This window comes from Xiphophorus maculatus, chromosome 18 (genome assembly GCF_002775205.1).
Source record: "Xiphophorus maculatus strain JP 163 A chromosome 18, X_maculatus-5.0-male, whole genome shotgun sequence".
NCBI classification, from domain to species: domain Eukaryota; kingdom Metazoa; phylum Chordata; class Actinopteri; order Cyprinodontiformes; family Poeciliidae; genus Xiphophorus; species Xiphophorus maculatus.
In genome coordinates this window covers 19,088,078-19,105,715 of record NC_036460.1, presented here as the reverse complement: position 1 = coordinate 19,105,715, position 17,638 = coordinate 19,088,078, and the positions used below count along the sequence as shown (strand labels likewise).

Here is a 17,638-nt window from a genome sequence, read left to right as displayed (position 1 = left end):
ATAATAGAATTTGCTCGTCTGAAATACTTAATTGCAAAAAAAAGCAAAAACTTAAAAATACTTTTTCACAGCACTGTAAATGCGAAGGAGTTTTTTTTTTTTTTTTGCTAAAACAAGAAAGTACCTGTGGAGTCTGTTGTTGTTGGAGGGAAGTTCATGTCAAATCCTTCTGGTAGCTCAATTGAAGTCAGAAACCGAACATGCCCTGTGTGCCCATGAGCCGATCCGATTGGAACCAGAGGTGACTTAAGAGTCCCGGCACCAGTTCCTGTGCTCACTGTTGGGATCGCCAGTGTAAGGACCACTCCTGAAGAATATTAAATCTCTTTGAACATGAGGGTCTACGACCTAAGGTCCTTGAATTTAAAAACTTAAACAAAAACTCAAACTTAGAATTCATACAAAAAATCATGTGTTTTGCGGATGTAGGCCAGAAATGTTAGCCGATTTCAGAATTACAATTTAAAATTCCAACTACAATACAATGCAAGAAAGCTTATTACTGTGGAGGGTGGGGACGGGGTTCCATCCGACTTCAAAAATGTTGATTTTCTATTGTGCAGATTTATGATGTATTTCTGTAGTCATTGTTTCATTAGCATTGTGCTACTGTAGGACCACCGCAGTTAAACAGACAAACTCTGTGTCCTCACCTGCACTGGTGCCGATCCACAGCAGATCCTTGCAGGCCAACAAGGCTGTGATCCTGAGGCAGGCAGCTTTGTGCTGTCTAATGATTGCATCTGCGCCTGAATAAAGGTTAAATAAAAAACACGCGATAGAGGGTCAAACTGATTTTTTAAGCCATTTTTTGATGAGTGGTCTGTCAGATGTTCAAAGCATGGGATGTCGTTTTATGACTTCACCCTGCTTTCAACCTCTCCACTACTACTCGACAGTCACATAAAATCTCAACAAAATGCATCACAGATTATGGTTGTACTGTGACCAAACATAAAAAAACTCAAAGGGAATGAATACTTTTTGCAAGCCACTGTGTACAACTAAAACCCTTTGTATAAGCTCAGAAACTGTCTGCGCTCACCTGCAAGCATTTTGTGCACAGCCGGTGCCACATCCACCTCCGTCAGGCTCTCCCAGGTCTCTGTGTGATACAGCCTGACCTGTGCACTGCCCTGCAGCGCCAGCCACACACCCTGACCATAAGCCACCATGCATGTAACACAGCGATTGCTGTCAGTGCCGACCTGGAACCAGTGCTGGAAAGGAGGGAGGAAAAACCAGTGATCTAGATCTCCATTACTCTCGTTTGCCATTGTGTAATGTCTGTAAAGTCTTCATCTAGAGCTTTGCTAAGCTTACCTCCTGTACCAGTGTAGTAGTGTTGATGATAAGGACTCTGTTTTGTGAGCCACACCACAGTTTCCTGCCAACAGGAACCATTTTGGTAACTGGACTACTAGGCGTGCCAAGAACTAACATCTGGGAAGACTGAGGATCCCAGAAACTACCTGGAGATTGAGTTCAAAATGAAAAATGTGGTATAAAAGAAAACAAAACAAAAAACTATTCAGCATTTTTAAAATATGTTTTAGTCATTAGCTCACCTGCTTCTCTCTGATAGACGATAACCTCTCCATTTGCTAATGATACAAACACTTTGTTGTCAAAGTACCTGATGTTAGAGGAAAAACACAAAGATGAAATGAAAAACATCAAGTTATAAGCTTCAAATGACTCAACCTTCATAGTCTGTGCTTCTGAACCATCAGTAAAACAGGATTTTATTTTTCCTTTGTATCAAAACAACTCTGAGTTGTAAATGACATCTTGGATCTCAATGAGACAACCTGTATAATTAAAGGTCAAATAAATAAAGAAAACAAAATAAAGACTTTCTTTTTTTTCCCCCTCCCCTCCATTGGGTTTTTTGTGGGCTCTAGTGTCCCTTATATGAAAGTAGGCTGACAGGAAAGGGGGCAGGAGTGGGGGGAAGTCATGCAGCAAATGTCGCCAGGTCCGGGAATCGAACCCGCGACAGCCACGTCGAGGTCTCAAGGCCTCCAAACGTGGGTCGCACTATCCCCTATGCCACCACAGCACGTCCAAAATAAAGACTTTCAAAGACTGATGAGTCGTAAGTGAAAAGGCAGACTTACAATATACAGAGGATGGAGGCCGAGTGCTGCATCTTCATGCTGTTTTTACGGTTTCGAATGTTGTCTGAGGACTGGTAAACGTGTATGCTGAAACAAACAGAGATGTTACAATTAATCAAGAAACCTGCCCAAGATGTTGGCTGCCTCTCATCCAACAGCCACTTTCTTTAGGCACCAGCCTGCATGTGGCCATGAATGCACGGATATTAATGTGTTGGCAATGGCTGGATGGATGTGCTGGGAATAAGAGAAAAGAAAAGAGTTCATTTTCCTACCATCCATCTTCTGTGCCCAGCCACACAGAGCTCTGATACGCCTCCGGGTCAATACTCAGCAGATCCTCCAGACTCGCTCGGGTGAATGACCCCCTGGAGGACCGGCGCATGGCCCGGCCGTCCATAGGACTCTCTGTGTGGGCGCGACTCCCTCCGCCTACTCCTAGCATCCCAGGAGCACCATAGGAGGTCCGGACAGGGAACTCCTGCTCCTCCTCGCTGCTGGTGGTCTCCGTGGCCATGTCCTTGGAGCTCAGACCCTCGTCGTCTTCAGGAAATGAACAGAGTAAAGTCCGATGAACTGGTAGATCTGGTGGTTTAACTGGCTAAATCTGAGACAATTACTCACTGCCATAGCTTGACGATATGGTGGAGTGACTGGCCTGACTCTGCAAAGTTGAAGAAGGACTAGGTGAATCTTCATCATCTGAGTCATCGCTGTCAAAGGGCACAAGCTCCGCCCCTGGTCCTGGAGAAGATAAGCCAACAGTCTAAAGGAAGGCTTTTTTATTTTACAACTGAAATTGTTTTAAAGAACCAAATAATGTACTTTATCACATCAATAGAAATTAAAGATCCCATTTGATCTTATGGTCCACAAATGACAAACTTTAGATGCTTAGTTTTTTAAAACCATCATGTACAAGTTGGTTGATGTTGCAAGAAAACAATCTCTTAAGTTTCAGAGCCTTTTTGTTAACTAAATTTAGATCGCATTGTAAGAAATGGGGGCAATAAGTTAGCAAAGCAATTGCATTTATTTTTCACCTATACAGCAAATTATCAGACAACGATCTACTATGAAAGCTAAAGTTTATGGAGATTTTAAATCTTAAAGTATTCCCACTGCCCACACAAACATAATTCAAACAGACTATAAGAAACTTGAACTTGCAGGAGGGTTTGGTGGAAGTAGCTAACCTGTAGGCTGCTCTGTTAGCTCCAAGGTCGTAGGTGAGATGGAGATGTCGAGCTGCTGCTGTGGATGAGTAGGAGGCCCGGAGGTCGAAACAGGTTCTGATACGCGATCCCTGAGAGAACAACATGGTGAAAGCTTTACAATCACACTCATCAAATATTTCAGCTCTATCTAGAAATGTATGCTGGATCTCTATACCTTTAGCAAAATAAAATGCAGTTGATTTCCCAAAATATTAATTCTCAGAGCCATCTTTAATTAAATTTACCACCAAACGTGTCGTCTTCAAGAACACATCTCTGTGTTTTCTGATCTGGCATGTTTTATCCCGCAAATTTTATTTTGAAACCTTCTCTGTTTCACTCCAGACCCAGACGGTTTATTGCTAAAAAGCTCAATCTTAAAGTCAGCTCGCTACAAATCATAGGTGCAGTAGAACTGAGAAATGCCATATTTTATGCGCCAAACTTTACTTTGTTTTTAACAACATGAAACATAACATTAACATCTACACCAGTTATAAGAGGATGGCAGAACATTTTTGAATGTATACATGTCAATAAAGAAAAATAAACTATTGCTCATTTCTCCTTTAACTGTGCTCCCACCTTCCTTTGAGTCCTGGAACCGCAGCAATACAAATGATCCTGGCAGAGCAGACGGCGATGCAGGCCTCCACCGTGGGCTCATCTTTGATGTTCAACAAGCAAACCTGGAGTGAAGACATTACATCACTCAAAATGGCTGCAAATTGAATTTGCCATCAGTAATTGGATAATCTTTTTCTATGTCCTCTTACCTGGCCTACATATCCATCACTGTTACACACCCAAACCTCACAGCCACTGTCAGGACAGCTGTGGCTGGGCGAGGCACATGAAAACTAGAAAACAAACAAATCATAAAACAAAACATATATCATTTAGAACATGTTTTTTGTTTCCCCCTCATTATTTGACTATTTGGCACAAGCAAAATCTGCAAAATCCAAACATGGACAAACACACACAGCAATAGTTTGTTTTGTGTGTAAAAAAGAAACACACCTGCATCCCACTGCGGGTCTTCATAATAGGGATTGCCTTCAGGAATTCTGGGTCCCACTGGTCCTTGTTCATGGCTAAAAGTACACACAAATAATAATCAGGAAGATTTTAACAACACAAGTAGAGCCCGGCTGCTCTGATTCATGAGACACAAGAATTCAACTGTAAAGTTTTCTTAGATTTTGCAAAATTGAAAGGAAATGTAGCTTCTCAGCTACAGGTAGACGTAAATATTTACTAAAAGAATCTCATCCCCTTCAGCCCGTTTCTTGTAGGTTTCTTGTAGGACAGCACTTATTTGATCACATGAAACATGTTCTCACTGACCCAACTTCTTCTTGGCATCCTCAAAGGCCTGTTCAAAGCTGGATCGAGCGTCGGGCGAGCTGAACTCAAAGACGAAGGTGCTCTCAGCGGAGGCTGTTGTGAACTCCAGTTTTGTGGGCAAGAAAGTCATGCTGAAGGCCAAAGACTGTTTCTCTGAGAGCTCTTTGTGAACTGAGGCCATCAGATCTTTTATCACCTCATCTAGAGACTGAGAGGACCAAATGAAAAGAAGAGGAAGTTTAGAGAAAACACAAAACAACAAAAACTCATTGGTTAATGCAGTAAAAAAAAAACTTTAAACATTACAATTAAAAAAAAATTTTTTTTGCATAATTAAAACTGATAAATCTATGAGTAAACACTTATTTTATATCCATAAAATATAAGTAGAGCTCTATTAATCATTTATTTATGTAATTTTATTAAGTGTCCTTTACTTATTAGCTTATTATACTTAGTTGCATTACAATAATAATTACAACTATTCAGTCGCGTGTTTGTACCCCTATGGTCCCAAAAAAACCTTTTTTTTAAAAAAAAAAAAAAGGCTAATCAATAAATAAATACAACTGAGGTCTTCAGATTCTCTAGTTCATCCTCCAGAGCTTGAAATAACTAATAGCAAATTCTATATTTTTCTAAACTTTCCAATACAAACTCTGCACAGCCACATGTGCTTGTGGCACGTACCTGATGTGGGAAGCTAAGGGTCTCTGATAGTTTGCTGATCTGACCCAAAGTGCTGAGATCCTCATCTAAACGGGTAATCATCTTCTGGATGCTCTCTTTGTTGGTTGCCTGAGAAGAACCTTAGGGAGAAACATGAGAGTCATTCAAACATTGGGTTATAAGTTTCCTTATCATGCATGCAGTGAATTGATACAATAACACAAAAGTTAAAACTACAAAAGAATAATAATAATAAATCATACTTTTCACCACCTCCACGTCCTCTAAAGGAAGCTTCCACAAAAACTTGTATTTGCTGGAGGTATCTATCACACTGGCAGCAGAGTATCTGAAACAGAGAGGATGCATTCATTTTTTTGAACACCAGGGGGCAGCGGGCTTTAGAGACGTACTGTGATGGCGTGCACGACTGTTACATACAGGCTCATGGAGCTGCGCCTCAACGAGCCAGACTTCCTCTTGAGAGTAGTGCAGATGATCAGATCGCTGAAGAGGAAGAGGGATCGGTCTTTCTTACCCCCTACAGTCTTCTACAGAGAGACAGGAACAGCTCTGGTGATCTGAGCCACATTCCTTTTGTAATGTTTGTTTGATACTACTGAACGTATCAGAAAAGAGTTTGCTACATTAATCTTACCGCCTCCATGACGATTTCCTGCCTCAAGAATTTCCTCTGTGGATTTAGAATCTGTCAAAGAAAAAGCAGCAATTAAAAAAAGGCTAAATCAACACAAAACTAGTTCAGGTTGGTAGATGTAGAAACAGTAAAAGTCTAAACATCTCACATGTTCAACTCCCTCTATGTGAGCCTCGATCTCCTGGATAACCCTGGCCTCCCTCTCCGCCTCCTCAGCGGAGCGACGTCCCTTGTTTATTTTCTCCGCCAGTCGTTTGATGTTCTTCTGCGCGTCCAGCAGAAACTGATGATCTGGATGGTCCTCTGGCGTGTGTTTCAACAAGTCCTTGAACAAGCAATATAAAAAAAACCTGAATCCCTCTTTAAACTACCCGAGTGCGGCTGAAGTCTCACTTCTAGCTGTGTAGCGAAGACAAAGTGGTCACCTTAACCAGCAGCTCGTATCGAGGAATCCTCTGCACCGGCTTGATCATCAGGTCACCCAGAGCCTGCTTCTCCTTGTTCTCACGCATGTTTTGCTTTTGGATTAGAGGGAGAGAGACGATCGACACACAGACACACAAAAAAAGAGCATATAAGTGGTGAAATTAACTGAGGCCTTCCCTCCTGATTAATGTGTTTGTGTTTCAGAGCTCCGGGTAGATTGGTGTTGATTGGAACTGGAGGCAGCTGGTCAGGATAAAACTAAGAGGCACACCACTTCCTGGAAGTCTCTCGCTCTTTTTTTCTTCTTCTACCAGCCAAATCTAATTAAAATAAATCTAATTCTAAGTTACACACATGTGTTGCTTCCGGTTTTTTGGGTTTTGGTCTATGAGCCAGGCCATAACAGCAGCTTGAATAAATTTTTTAATGGGACAATATGGGAGGACAACCTAGGGCATTACAGCCCGCATAGTGAAAGTAGCAGAAATATTGGTTGGCCAGAAAAACTACAACAATGTGAATAATTGTTGGAAGGTTTCTAATAATTGGGTGACGTGTTGAGCTTGTTTCTGAGAATAAATCTGTTTTTAGAAAAGAGTCATGCTTGAGGTACTTTTAGGAATTCTGCCCACCTTTCTGAAGACACTCTGATTGGTGTGTCTGCTTATGTTACTGCAGGTAACATAAGTATTACAATTTAAAACTCCCTAAAATCTGATCTTTGGTGAACTTCACAACTTCACCACAAGATGGCGAACTGGTTCTAACGTCCACAAATCTGACTGCAGTGCCACAGCAGACATGGTTTTAAAAAATCTTGCGTATTGACATACCTGCACTGAATAATTATCATTACTGTATGTTTCAGATGAGAGGTTTGATTGCCTAAGCAGAGAATTCAACGTTTGAACTAATTTTCCTACAAACAAGAGCAGCTGCTGACACACGTAAAAGAAACACCAGAAACTTGGTCAAACACTCACCTCCAGAAACTTGTGAAATGCTGGTTTGGCCTCCTTTGCAATCCTAACTGCATCTTTAGCATTGAGAAAGTTGTCAATGTATGCTGAGTACATATCAGCGAGAGCATCTTTGGAGAACTACAGGAAGACAAAAATACACTGATTACCCCTTTAGGAATATCAGCCTGAAAACGATGTTTTAACTTTGAAAGAAATAGGCAGTAATTTGAGCTCAATTTGAAACGAGGACACAGAAATATGTAAAAAAAAAATTTTTTTAAATAAATAAACAAAATACACCATTACTAATAATAAAGCAACAAAAAAACAGGTTTACCTTCTTTTTTCCTCAACAAAAAAACTTTTCAGACTCCGAGATCTCACACTGTAATTTAAGTGAACCATTTTTAAAGGAAATGAATATTTTAAAAATGAAAATGTAGCTCTTTGACATTGCAAAAACAAGCAGGTAGGTATAAAAAGCATTAAAACTTTTTTCTATTGTTCTTAATCCATCAATCCATCCATCCATCTTCTTTACACCCTTGCCCCTACCCTACCTATTTAAAGCGAGACATTTCGGGCAAGAGGCGGAGTTATTGTTCTTAATTTTCAAAAAGATTATTTTCAAAATCTCTCTTTGCTTTTAGGAATACTTCCAACCACTTACAGGAAACACAAACCAGGGCAAATCTAAGACACGTCACATTTTCCGTAAGCTAAATTTGCCAGGTTTCTGAGAAAAAACAAAATCCTTCAGTCAATCTATTTATCTTGTATTTTTCTGCCTCCTTCAATCACACACATGAACCCAAATGACTCAGCCTGACCTGATTTTCCCTCAAATGGTTGAAGACCAACAGGGAGACAGAAAGACAAAGAGAGAGAGAGAGAGAGAGAGAGATGAAATTGTAGCACAAATCTAAACAGAAGGGGAGGGTGTGGAGGAAGCTGTTATTTAACCCGATTACAGAGTAAACAGATTTTTGTCACTCTATCAAATATGAGTTGACATTTTCCTAATTATCTCAGATTTTCTGTTCCCAACCTTTCATGCCCAATGCCCTCCCCTCTTTAATTTGTTCGTTCTCTGACTTTGGGAACTCACAAGCAACGTCAAAACAAAAGCCTGAGTTGTGGAGGATACATGAGGTAAAAGGTGAAGTTCTTTCCAGTAGATTTTTTTCCTCTAAGTATAGTTCCCTCTGATCTTTACTTAGCTTTAATTAAGAGTGTCCACTTGTCTAAATGTTAACAAGAAGATTAAACTGTGAACTGCCAGTGAGTCGATAACACAATGCCTTGTGTTTAACTTTTTAATCCCCTGATGTTTGCACACTTAATACGGTCAAGGGAAAAAAAATCTTTTTAAGCACCGACTTTCAGATTCAAAACATGTCTGGGCTGTGTGCTTTTGTTATATCAATATGCAGGTTTTAGTTTTTAAAGCGTAGTTTATGCTCATGAACAAGTTCATTTTTAGATTACAAGTTAGGGTAAAGTTAAACGATTTTATTGCTGCTTCATTTAAGAGCAGTTTCCACTAAGAATTTGGGTCCTAAAAAGCACATGTAACAATTCCTTATTTTTTTATACATGAGCTCTACATATTTCATATATTTTATGTTACAGAAATAGTAACCCTTAACAATGTCATCACAATACAACCACAAACTGCAATCAATTTAATAGAATTTTTTTTACAATACACCAACATAAAGTACTGTGTGTGAAAAACTGTCAACAGGATTAAAATCATATAATCCAAATTTTGTGATTTTGCAAAAAAATATATTGAAAATCATAATATTATCTTTCCTAATGAAATTTAAGCACTATGCTGCCAGGGAAAGAACAAAAGTCATCTTATGTTTATTTTAAGATTTTTGACAACTTCTTGACACAATATGATCAATATATTGACAATTTGCCTAATTCTACAATAACATGAAACTTAAATGATTAGACACAGTTATCCTCTATCATCTAGACGTTATTACAGCAGTCCCAGCTTTTAAAGAGAATTTGAATTACTTACAAATGTACATTGAAATACAGAATGTGTCTACGTTTCTAAGACTCTGCAATGCAAATTATCTGAAATAACTGAAGGATTACTGTCCAACTATGCGATGACATTTCATAGCACATTTTCTGACGAGATAAAGCTGATTCTAACAGAGACACAGAGACAGACAGCACCAGCAAAATGAAAAGGACTGCTGTTGTAACTAAAACAGCCAAGGGGTCAAAAAAACAAAAAGGAACTTGCCCCGTGTGAGGCTCGAACTCACGACCTTCAGATTATGAGACTGACGCGCTGCCTACTGCGCCAACGAGGCCTGCAGCACACTACAGCTGCTTCCGTTTAGATAGTCGGGGGAAGGTGGTGCAAGCAGGGGAAAGGGTGATGCAACAGTGCCTGCTAGTGGGGGAGAAATACCACCACCAACTACCTGCTATAGAGAACATGTAGCTCCAGTTTTGCATTAGAAAGCATGAAAAATCTTTGAGAAGCAATAAAAAAAGATGAGACAGTGTTTGAATTTCACATGTAAATGGTAAAATGCTCTTAAGTTGCTTTTAATTGAATTTATCAAGGCTTTATAATCACTTCAGGTCTAAAACAGGGAAAAATCTAATGCAGAAACTATAGATTTGTCTATAACATAATACATTTCTCCTTGCTTGTTCAGTATTTCTCTTTCCTGACTTTTTCAAAAACCAAACCTAACATTTAGGCTGACGTTGATCGTTTGGAACAGTGTTTGTTTATCATCTAGGTCTAAAGCCATCATTAGGTCATGGGAAATTTTAAAAAGGGGCACAGAGCAGTCACTAGAAAATAACAGTCCTGAAATATTGCCACATGTGTCTCTTTAGTCTCTTTATTCCAGCTTCTCCTTGTTGAAAGAATTGTTTGTCTTTTCAGGGGTACATCCAATTTAAACATACTACATTTGTCCTAGCCACTAAAATTTAAATATTCCTTACAGAAATTGACTGGTTCTCCTTGGTAAATATGTTGATACTAAGTTGAAGTAGCATCGAATTACACTGAAAAAGTCTGCAAAATCCAGCTTGCAATCTGAGTACTTTTCTTAAGCAAGAATAAAGCTATAATTGCTTAAAATGAAATCACAGATGACACAGTTGGGTGAAGCTCAAGCAGAATTAATGCAGCTAAAGCTTCTTACTTACATTTTAGGTTGATTGAAGTATCTGGGAACTTTTAAACGGTAATCCACCACTTTCTATTTCCGTGGGCTGTAATATATAACAGTCATTTCTCTATGCTACTTGTCAATATGGGAAAGATGAGAGAGCATATCATTCAAGCAAGGAAGAACTGAACAGAATAATAAAATAGAAAGATTGCATTTTTACCCTCAAAGAAACTTTAGAAAATACAACCAGCAATTGGAAACCTACTGTATTTAGCTATTTGTTTCTGATGAATGTAATAAAAGCAATACATGAGAAAGTACTGTTTGTTACTCCCCCTACACTATACAGTTTACATTGTTTTTATTTTCATAGTATTATAAACAGGTTTTAAAAAGTTTTGTTTTTTAAATTTCAAGTGTCAGATAGAGTGATGACAACAAATGTGTGTAAGTCGGGTGCGTCAAACAAAAAACACATTTCGACAATAAACCTTTTTTTGTGAATCTTCCGCAAGAAACTAACTATCTGTCTAACAAATGTAGCATGTAGTTCAGCCTCTATAAATGGATTGGGTAAAACAAATGTATGTTTTTCTCATTTCAAATGTTTATAAAGTGGCCACTGACATAAAATCCAAATCAGATGTGGGCCATAACCCAAGCAATTCACAAAGAAGTGAGGGCAAATATGTTCACAGCTGAAGTTGTAGGTAAACAACTGGAATGATAAAGGAAATAGGTACTAAATATAATTGCAGAAATTAAATAAATATACAGTCCCAAAGTATGGCACAGAGTAGTGTGAATAGCAAAAGCAAAGATCCCTCCACAAAAAAAGCAAATCTTACTATTGCAAATGGCATTGCTTACAGCTGCATTTCTAAACTTCTCAGTGCTGTGGGACCATAATCTGGAGGTGGGAAGGTCTTAAATGATCATGAACGGTCAGGTGCCATAATATTTCTGATAGAGGAATCAAAGCAATGATCAAAACATTTGTTCAACTGTCAAGAAGCAGAGAGAGCACGTACACAGCAAGACTTTACTGCTGAAGGAAAAGCCAGCTGATGATTGTTTAAGCATTTCTGCAAAAGATTTGGACAAGCTATAGAAATGCTGGGACACTATGCTGCTGACAGATGAGATCATAGCTGAGCAACTTGGATGCCATTGCTCACACTATGTTTGAAGGAAGGTTGGTTATGTATATCACCAGTAAAACACCAAAAGTGAAGTTTTGCAGGAGGCAACATGATAATGTGAGCAGTCTTACTGCAGAATGGGATTGGCAGAATTCCTGCAAGGGAATAATCCTCACATCCACAAGGTTCTGACAGCTAATCAGAGGGAATCAATTCCTTGCACAGATAAAGATGCCTTTGGCTGCATCAGCAGGCCACTTGCAATGTGGGTAAGGCACAGGAAACACTGATCATCAGTCAGCTCATTCATGCTTAAAACTGGGAATTTTAGAACATCTGTTAATACCCATAACCCATAACTTTTAGTTCCACGTACTGAATGGATGAGGAGGTGTCCAACCGTCTGCCTGTCGTGCCATTGGCTAACACAGCCTGCAACCTGCTCCAAGAACTGTTCGTGATGCTCCAGGATCTCTGGGATCTGATAAAACATCTCGTCCACCAGCAGGGGGTCCACAATGGAGCTGCCGTCTGGTTGTTTCAGAGGACGCATGTAGCCCTGAAGGAAGAAAATGACAACTCAACAACTGAACAGTTTTAGATAAATTGAGGAGGCAGCTTTAATAAAGATTTGATATGGATCCAATTTCCAACTTATATGAAAGTGACCAAGGTCTGATTTTTTAAAAAATTGTTTGAATGTATTTGTTTTTCTTTCTTTCCTACTTACAGAACGTTCCTGTTTATATCATGAGTTTGTGGTGTTTTTTCTAAAGAAAAAGATATAAAACTTCAGATATTTCACAACAAGATATTAACATGGAAAAACCTTCCAATAACCTAATATTAAAGCAGAAAATACGATGGCCACGGTAAGAAAGGTTTAAGGTATTCAATTAAGCCACATTAACTGATCAATAAATTATTGCGAGGGAACGTAAAAGTATTGTGAGGGAATGCAAAAGAATTTAAAAAATCCTCCACGTCCCATAAGGACAGTCACAACAAAAAAGAAAAAAAAAAGAAATGAGTAAGATGGGGAAAATTGGCGGATTTAGGCCACTTTTGCCAGAAGTTTGAACATATTCTTAATGTCTGCGTTCCTCTGCAGGATTAGCATGCACTAAGCTTTATTTTGTGTACCATTCAGGAAAGATACTAGAGAACCACTGTTTTATAGAGATCAAAATAAACACAGGTACACTGTACTTACCAGTAAGGTGATTTTTAAAAGCAATTGGCTGCAGTGCATTTTATTTAAGAGTGTGAGAGTAAAAGGAGGCCTGAATGCAAATACATGTCGCATGTTTCCATTTTATAGTCACAAAAACAAAAACCATGTATCCTGCTTCTCAGTTATGTGCTACTTTATATTACTCCCTCTTACAAAGTCCTCCAAAATCACATTTTGTGGCTAATGTCATAAAATGTAGAAAACGTCCTGGGTATGAAATTTATACCCCATTGCAAAGCATTGTTGCTGGAGCTCATTGAGTGGGATTCTCATGTGATGACAGGTGTCATGACACGTAGCTAAAGGTTCACCAAAATGTCTGGTCAGAGGCAGCAATAAACACCAACTCAGCTCAGAGTTAGAACATCAGCACAGCAGGATCTGCAAGATCCCAAATAAACAATGTTTGTACCTCTGTTATGATCTCCATTGTTTTGTTTTCTGGGATCAGTTTTTCTATTTCCCATCACCATTCTTCCAACACAGCAGCGCTGAGCATAAGCCACAGGGTGCTTTCATTTGGTTTTAACAGATCAATGAGCTAAATCTGCTGTTTGTTAAACCAGGGGAATGTTACGGTGAGCCCCCATCCACACATAAACTGATTCATGTCTCTATTTCTTCACATCAGTATGATCTTCACTCAATCTGAATGATTCGATTTGAACAAAGATGCAGAATTCACATTAAGATTATTGGAGTTTTACTGACTCAAATGGATTACAGTAGAAAAGGTTTACTGTATTAAATATTGGGTTTTATTTTGTTTTCATCAATGAAGGTTTGAACAGCCACACGATGCATAGTTCTGATTTCTGTTGTCAGAACTGCTAATCATTTGAGTCTAAAGTGTGGACTGAGAGAACCCCTCCACAACTGAACTATCCTGAATTTTATCTGAATTCCTTTTAATATTGTTGCCTTTTTTTGTCTCCCACTGTTATTGATTGTGGGGTCAAACTGGTAACTGAGTCAGACACCATAACTCCAGAAGTGAGACAAATGCTGTGAACCAGTAAACATGAGAGAATTTAGGAAATTCAACTAAAGCGGAAGTGGACTCAGCCGGATTTTACCTCCAGGCACCACAAACAGAAACTGGGCCTCATAACTTATGACCAAGACAATCTGCAGTTTACTCCATTTCAAATGTAGACAGGACTGAGATTCTTTCAATGCAGCACTGATTCAGCTTGTGCTTTTATTGTGTGTAACATAAGATCTCATTATTTTTTCAATCTCCAGACACTATAATGAAAAAAAAATACAAACACACTCACACCTAGGGAGAAGAGAGACCAATTAACCTGACAGTCATGTTTTTGGACTGCGGGAGGAAGCCGGAGCACCCGGAGAGAATCATGTTGTGAATTATATAATCTTATGTAAGATAGGTTTAGAGCATGTGTATCTTTAACTGTTTAATAAAACTTAAATTGTGAAGTTTGCTTCACCATTTGATTATTTTTCATATTTGAATCAACATTTTTCTTATACAGATGGCATAATTCTCAAGAAACGTTCAAGTGCCAGTTGTAACTAATTATCAATCTGCAACCTTCCATCATAATAGATGATAATGTTGAACAAAGTAGTTAATAAGTATGTGAGCAAAATTTTTACGCAAAAACAATTTTTCAGAGATCACAAAAAGAAAATTTGTGCTGAAAAATAAACGTAATTCACTTATTAATCCATGTGCTCTCCAGCATTCATTTACACCTCCAAAAGTACTGCTTAATGCATTTCATTTGGGAGTTAGTTACACTTTAAGAGGAGCAGCTTTAATGAATGCACCTGGTTACAGATTATGTCAGAGCAGACATCTGACCAATCGTGGCTTTCCACATTACTCAAACTAAATATGCAAAAAGTTTTCCAAAACGTCCCAAATAAAGAAATTTGAGTCGATTTGAGTCTTGGGCGGCAGTGCTCCAGCTTAGACCGGCAGAGCGGTCTAAGCTGGAGCACATCAGAAACCCTCCCTCAAGGATCTGCACTCTGCAGTCTCCGTGGTAACGCATCTTTTTCCCAGTGTCGTCATGGGAACACAGCTGAGGATTATTCATTTTGTGGTCACACACAAACTCAGAAGTACATGAGCAAGAAGAGCGCGGTCAGCGTGCATGTGGGATGTAACATGTCCCTACAAAAACAATTCTCACACACACTGCAGGGTGCTTAAACAAACATATACAACAAACAGCGATGGGCTGCTCAACCAAGTGATCGAGGTTTATACTTGAATCTGTGTGTGTAACTGTGTTCCAGGGACAGACAGATCATACTGCTGAAGATTTGGGGTAAAGGTTAGTTACGTGGTAAAGCACAGACAGGTATGAGATGCATAAGGAGAGTGGATTTGCGTGTGTCTGTGATGTTTCTGTGCATTCAGAGTCGATTTCAGCATTGCTCAAATTGATTAAATAGTATCAGCACTTTCATCAGTTTTTGGGAAATCAGGTTTAGTATGTACAGAAGGCAGTGTACATATCACATTAATAAATTAGAATATTACTGAAAGTGTGTTTTAAATTTAAAAGGCTGTTATGATTTTACTTCTCTGGTTTTCCAGACGTTCTACTGTGTGTGCGTGGATGGGCGTGTGCGTGGGTGTGTGTGTGTGTGTGCAGATACTGCTGATGACAGGGAGTTGTGATAAGGTTAGCAGATAATCCTGGCCCAATGAATGACAGTAAGTGGATTACATAACACCTTTGCTACCTACATTTGTTATTCATTGCCTCAGCCTCAGTTTACAAGCAGGTTGGTAGTTTTTGCCTTCTGTGTGTACAGATAATGTGCGTCTGAGAACAATGCTCGCTTATGAGCCGAGAAACATCAGCAGATGAGTGTTTGAGTGTGTCACCTGAATAAGAGTGCGTAGAGACTCAACATATGACTGCTCTGTGTCCAGGAGGGTCATCATTACATGCTTTCTCATGTCCTACAAAGACAAAAAGACAAGGTGAATAAATGAAGATTAGTCACTGCATTCATTTCTTACAAACACAATCAATGCTGATTTATGTAACTGTAACCATCAATTTAGAATACAAACCCGAGGGAACACAAACAGTGGCATGTCGACACATTTTCCAGCTCATAAGAAACTGATGTTAAAATATTCCTTAATATGCAAAAACTAGTAAATCTGTAAAATATAACTTAAAAATGTGAGTGCTTTTAGATGCCCAAATATTCAAACACCACATCAGCCATATGCATCACTGGACTCGATTCTCGATTCTTTTGGTGTGAGCTGTCAATGCAGAAATCAAAAAGGCTGAATAAAATAAAGTTTTGCTTTTGTAACTTAGGCAAATTAATCTTCATCCTGCTAGAAATATATAAGATGATATATAAGATGAACAGTTTGCTATTTCTTGTAGACTTCATGGGTAAAAAGTTATAGCAAGAATACAGATGCACAGCAAGCACAAAAAAACTCTCCAGATTAGAGGTGACAGAAGCCATAAAATGCCCACAAGAAAGCCTGACTCAGCTAAACGCTCTTGCCGCGACTCAAGACGACATGTGGATGTGAGCTAACAACCTGCTCTCCAACATACAGACATCAGGAAGGAAATAAGAACAAAAAGAATGGAAAGTGCAAGGACAAGAAAAAGAAATGCAGGAAATTCTTCCACAGAGCAAGAATCAAGATGACAATATACCTTCCCTGTTAATTTTGCATATTGTATTTAAAATATACTTCATTCAAAATGCTGTTACATTTCAATTGTTTTCCTACTTGGCCATATTGTGAGATTCTCATCCCATCAATTTCTATCCATTTTTAATTGTAACTGAATATAAGAGTCCTGCTGAAAAATAATTCTAATGTTTTATTTTGTATTACAAGTCAACTAAGACCTTAAAAATGCTGTGTGTGACATAACTATAAATGAACATATGCCTGAACACTATCCCACTGAGAAACATGATAGTGGTAGCATCATGCTGGAGGAATACTTCTGGCCAGCAAGAAGTAGGAACTTGGTCAGAGTTGATTTTAATATGGATATTATTAAACACATGGAAATTCAATAAGAAAACATGGTATACTTAAAGCTGAGGCAGAGACTGAGACTCCTTTTGGACTTACAACCAGAGCAACAAAGAAATGGTTCATATCAAAGCTTTAAGTCCAGACCAATATCTGTTAGGGAAAGTGTAGCAAGACTTAAGAAAGTGTTGTTAGCTAATGTTTTTGGTTCTGAATAAATTTGAGCTATTTTGCAAAAGCCGGCCAGAAATTGCAGTCGCTAAATGTGCAAAGTTAGTGGTAGAGTCTTGCCCCAGAAGACTTGCAGATACCTACTTAAAGACACAGGAAGGATAATGTGGTCAGATTTGATTACCTAGACTGTCAAAACTTGATAACAAACCAGGCCCATTTAAGCTCAATGAAGTTTAACGGAAAATGTGTGCATTGTGAACAACACCGTAGGGAGTAAGGCTACGTCATCTTTGCCAGGCAATAATATGTCTTACACGCTCCTCTTGCTGCGATTTCAATTGCTCAATATTTGGAAGCGTGGCCAGTACAGAATGAAAGGCTTTGTTCACTTCCTTCGCTGCTATTCCCAAACATCAACCCAATATAGGCAGACTACAATTCAAAAACAGTGCAGAAAATTGACATCAATCATGCACAACTCCTTCTGTTCGCTAATTGGCCTGGTTGAAA

General features: G+C 38.8%; 1 protein-coding gene and 1 non-coding gene across 3 annotated transcripts in view; both read right to left on the bottom strand.

The window, feature by feature from the left end:
• The window catches only part of arhgef17 (Rho guanine nucleotide exchange factor 17), a 67,735-nt gene that overhangs the window by 3,140 nt on the left and 46,957 nt on the right, over positions 1-17,638 (bottom strand). For both annotated transcript variants that reach the window (XM_023351028.1, XM_005809012.3), the window contains exons 2-23: positions 15,815-15,892; positions 12,088-12,270; positions 7,424-7,540; positions 6,440-6,532; positions 6,163-6,339; positions 6,015-6,065; positions 5,798-5,907; positions 5,620-5,705; positions 5,378-5,496; positions 4,688-4,895; positions 4,361-4,434; positions 4,114-4,197; positions 3,923-4,026; positions 3,317-3,426; positions 2,745-2,864; positions 2,396-2,663; positions 2,121-2,207; positions 1,569-1,636; positions 1,324-1,472; positions 1,046-1,220; positions 654-749; positions 125-307 (exon numbers count right to left, since the gene is read on the bottom strand). In XM_023351028.1, the coding sequence (XP_023206796.1) occupies positions 125-307; positions 654-749; positions 1,046-1,220; positions 1,324-1,472; positions 1,569-1,636; positions 2,121-2,207; positions 2,396-2,663; positions 2,745-2,864; positions 3,317-3,426; positions 3,923-4,026; positions 4,114-4,197; positions 4,361-4,434; positions 4,688-4,895; positions 5,378-5,496; positions 5,620-5,705; positions 5,798-5,907; positions 6,015-6,065; positions 6,163-6,339; positions 6,440-6,532; positions 7,424-7,540; positions 12,088-12,270; positions 15,815-15,892 (2,740 nt within the window). The remainder of the gene's footprint in view (positions 1-124; positions 308-653; positions 750-1,045; positions 1,221-1,323; positions 1,473-1,568; positions 1,637-2,120; positions 2,208-2,395; positions 2,664-2,744; positions 2,865-3,316; positions 3,427-3,922; positions 4,027-4,113; positions 4,198-4,360; positions 4,435-4,687; positions 4,896-5,377; positions 5,497-5,619; positions 5,706-5,797; positions 5,908-6,014; positions 6,066-6,162; positions 6,340-6,439; positions 6,533-7,423; positions 7,541-12,087; positions 12,271-15,814; positions 15,893-17,638) is intronic.
• On the bottom strand, positions 9,672-9,744 carry trnam-cau. The gene has a single exon. It is a non-coding gene; the product is annotated as a tRNA-Met (tRNA).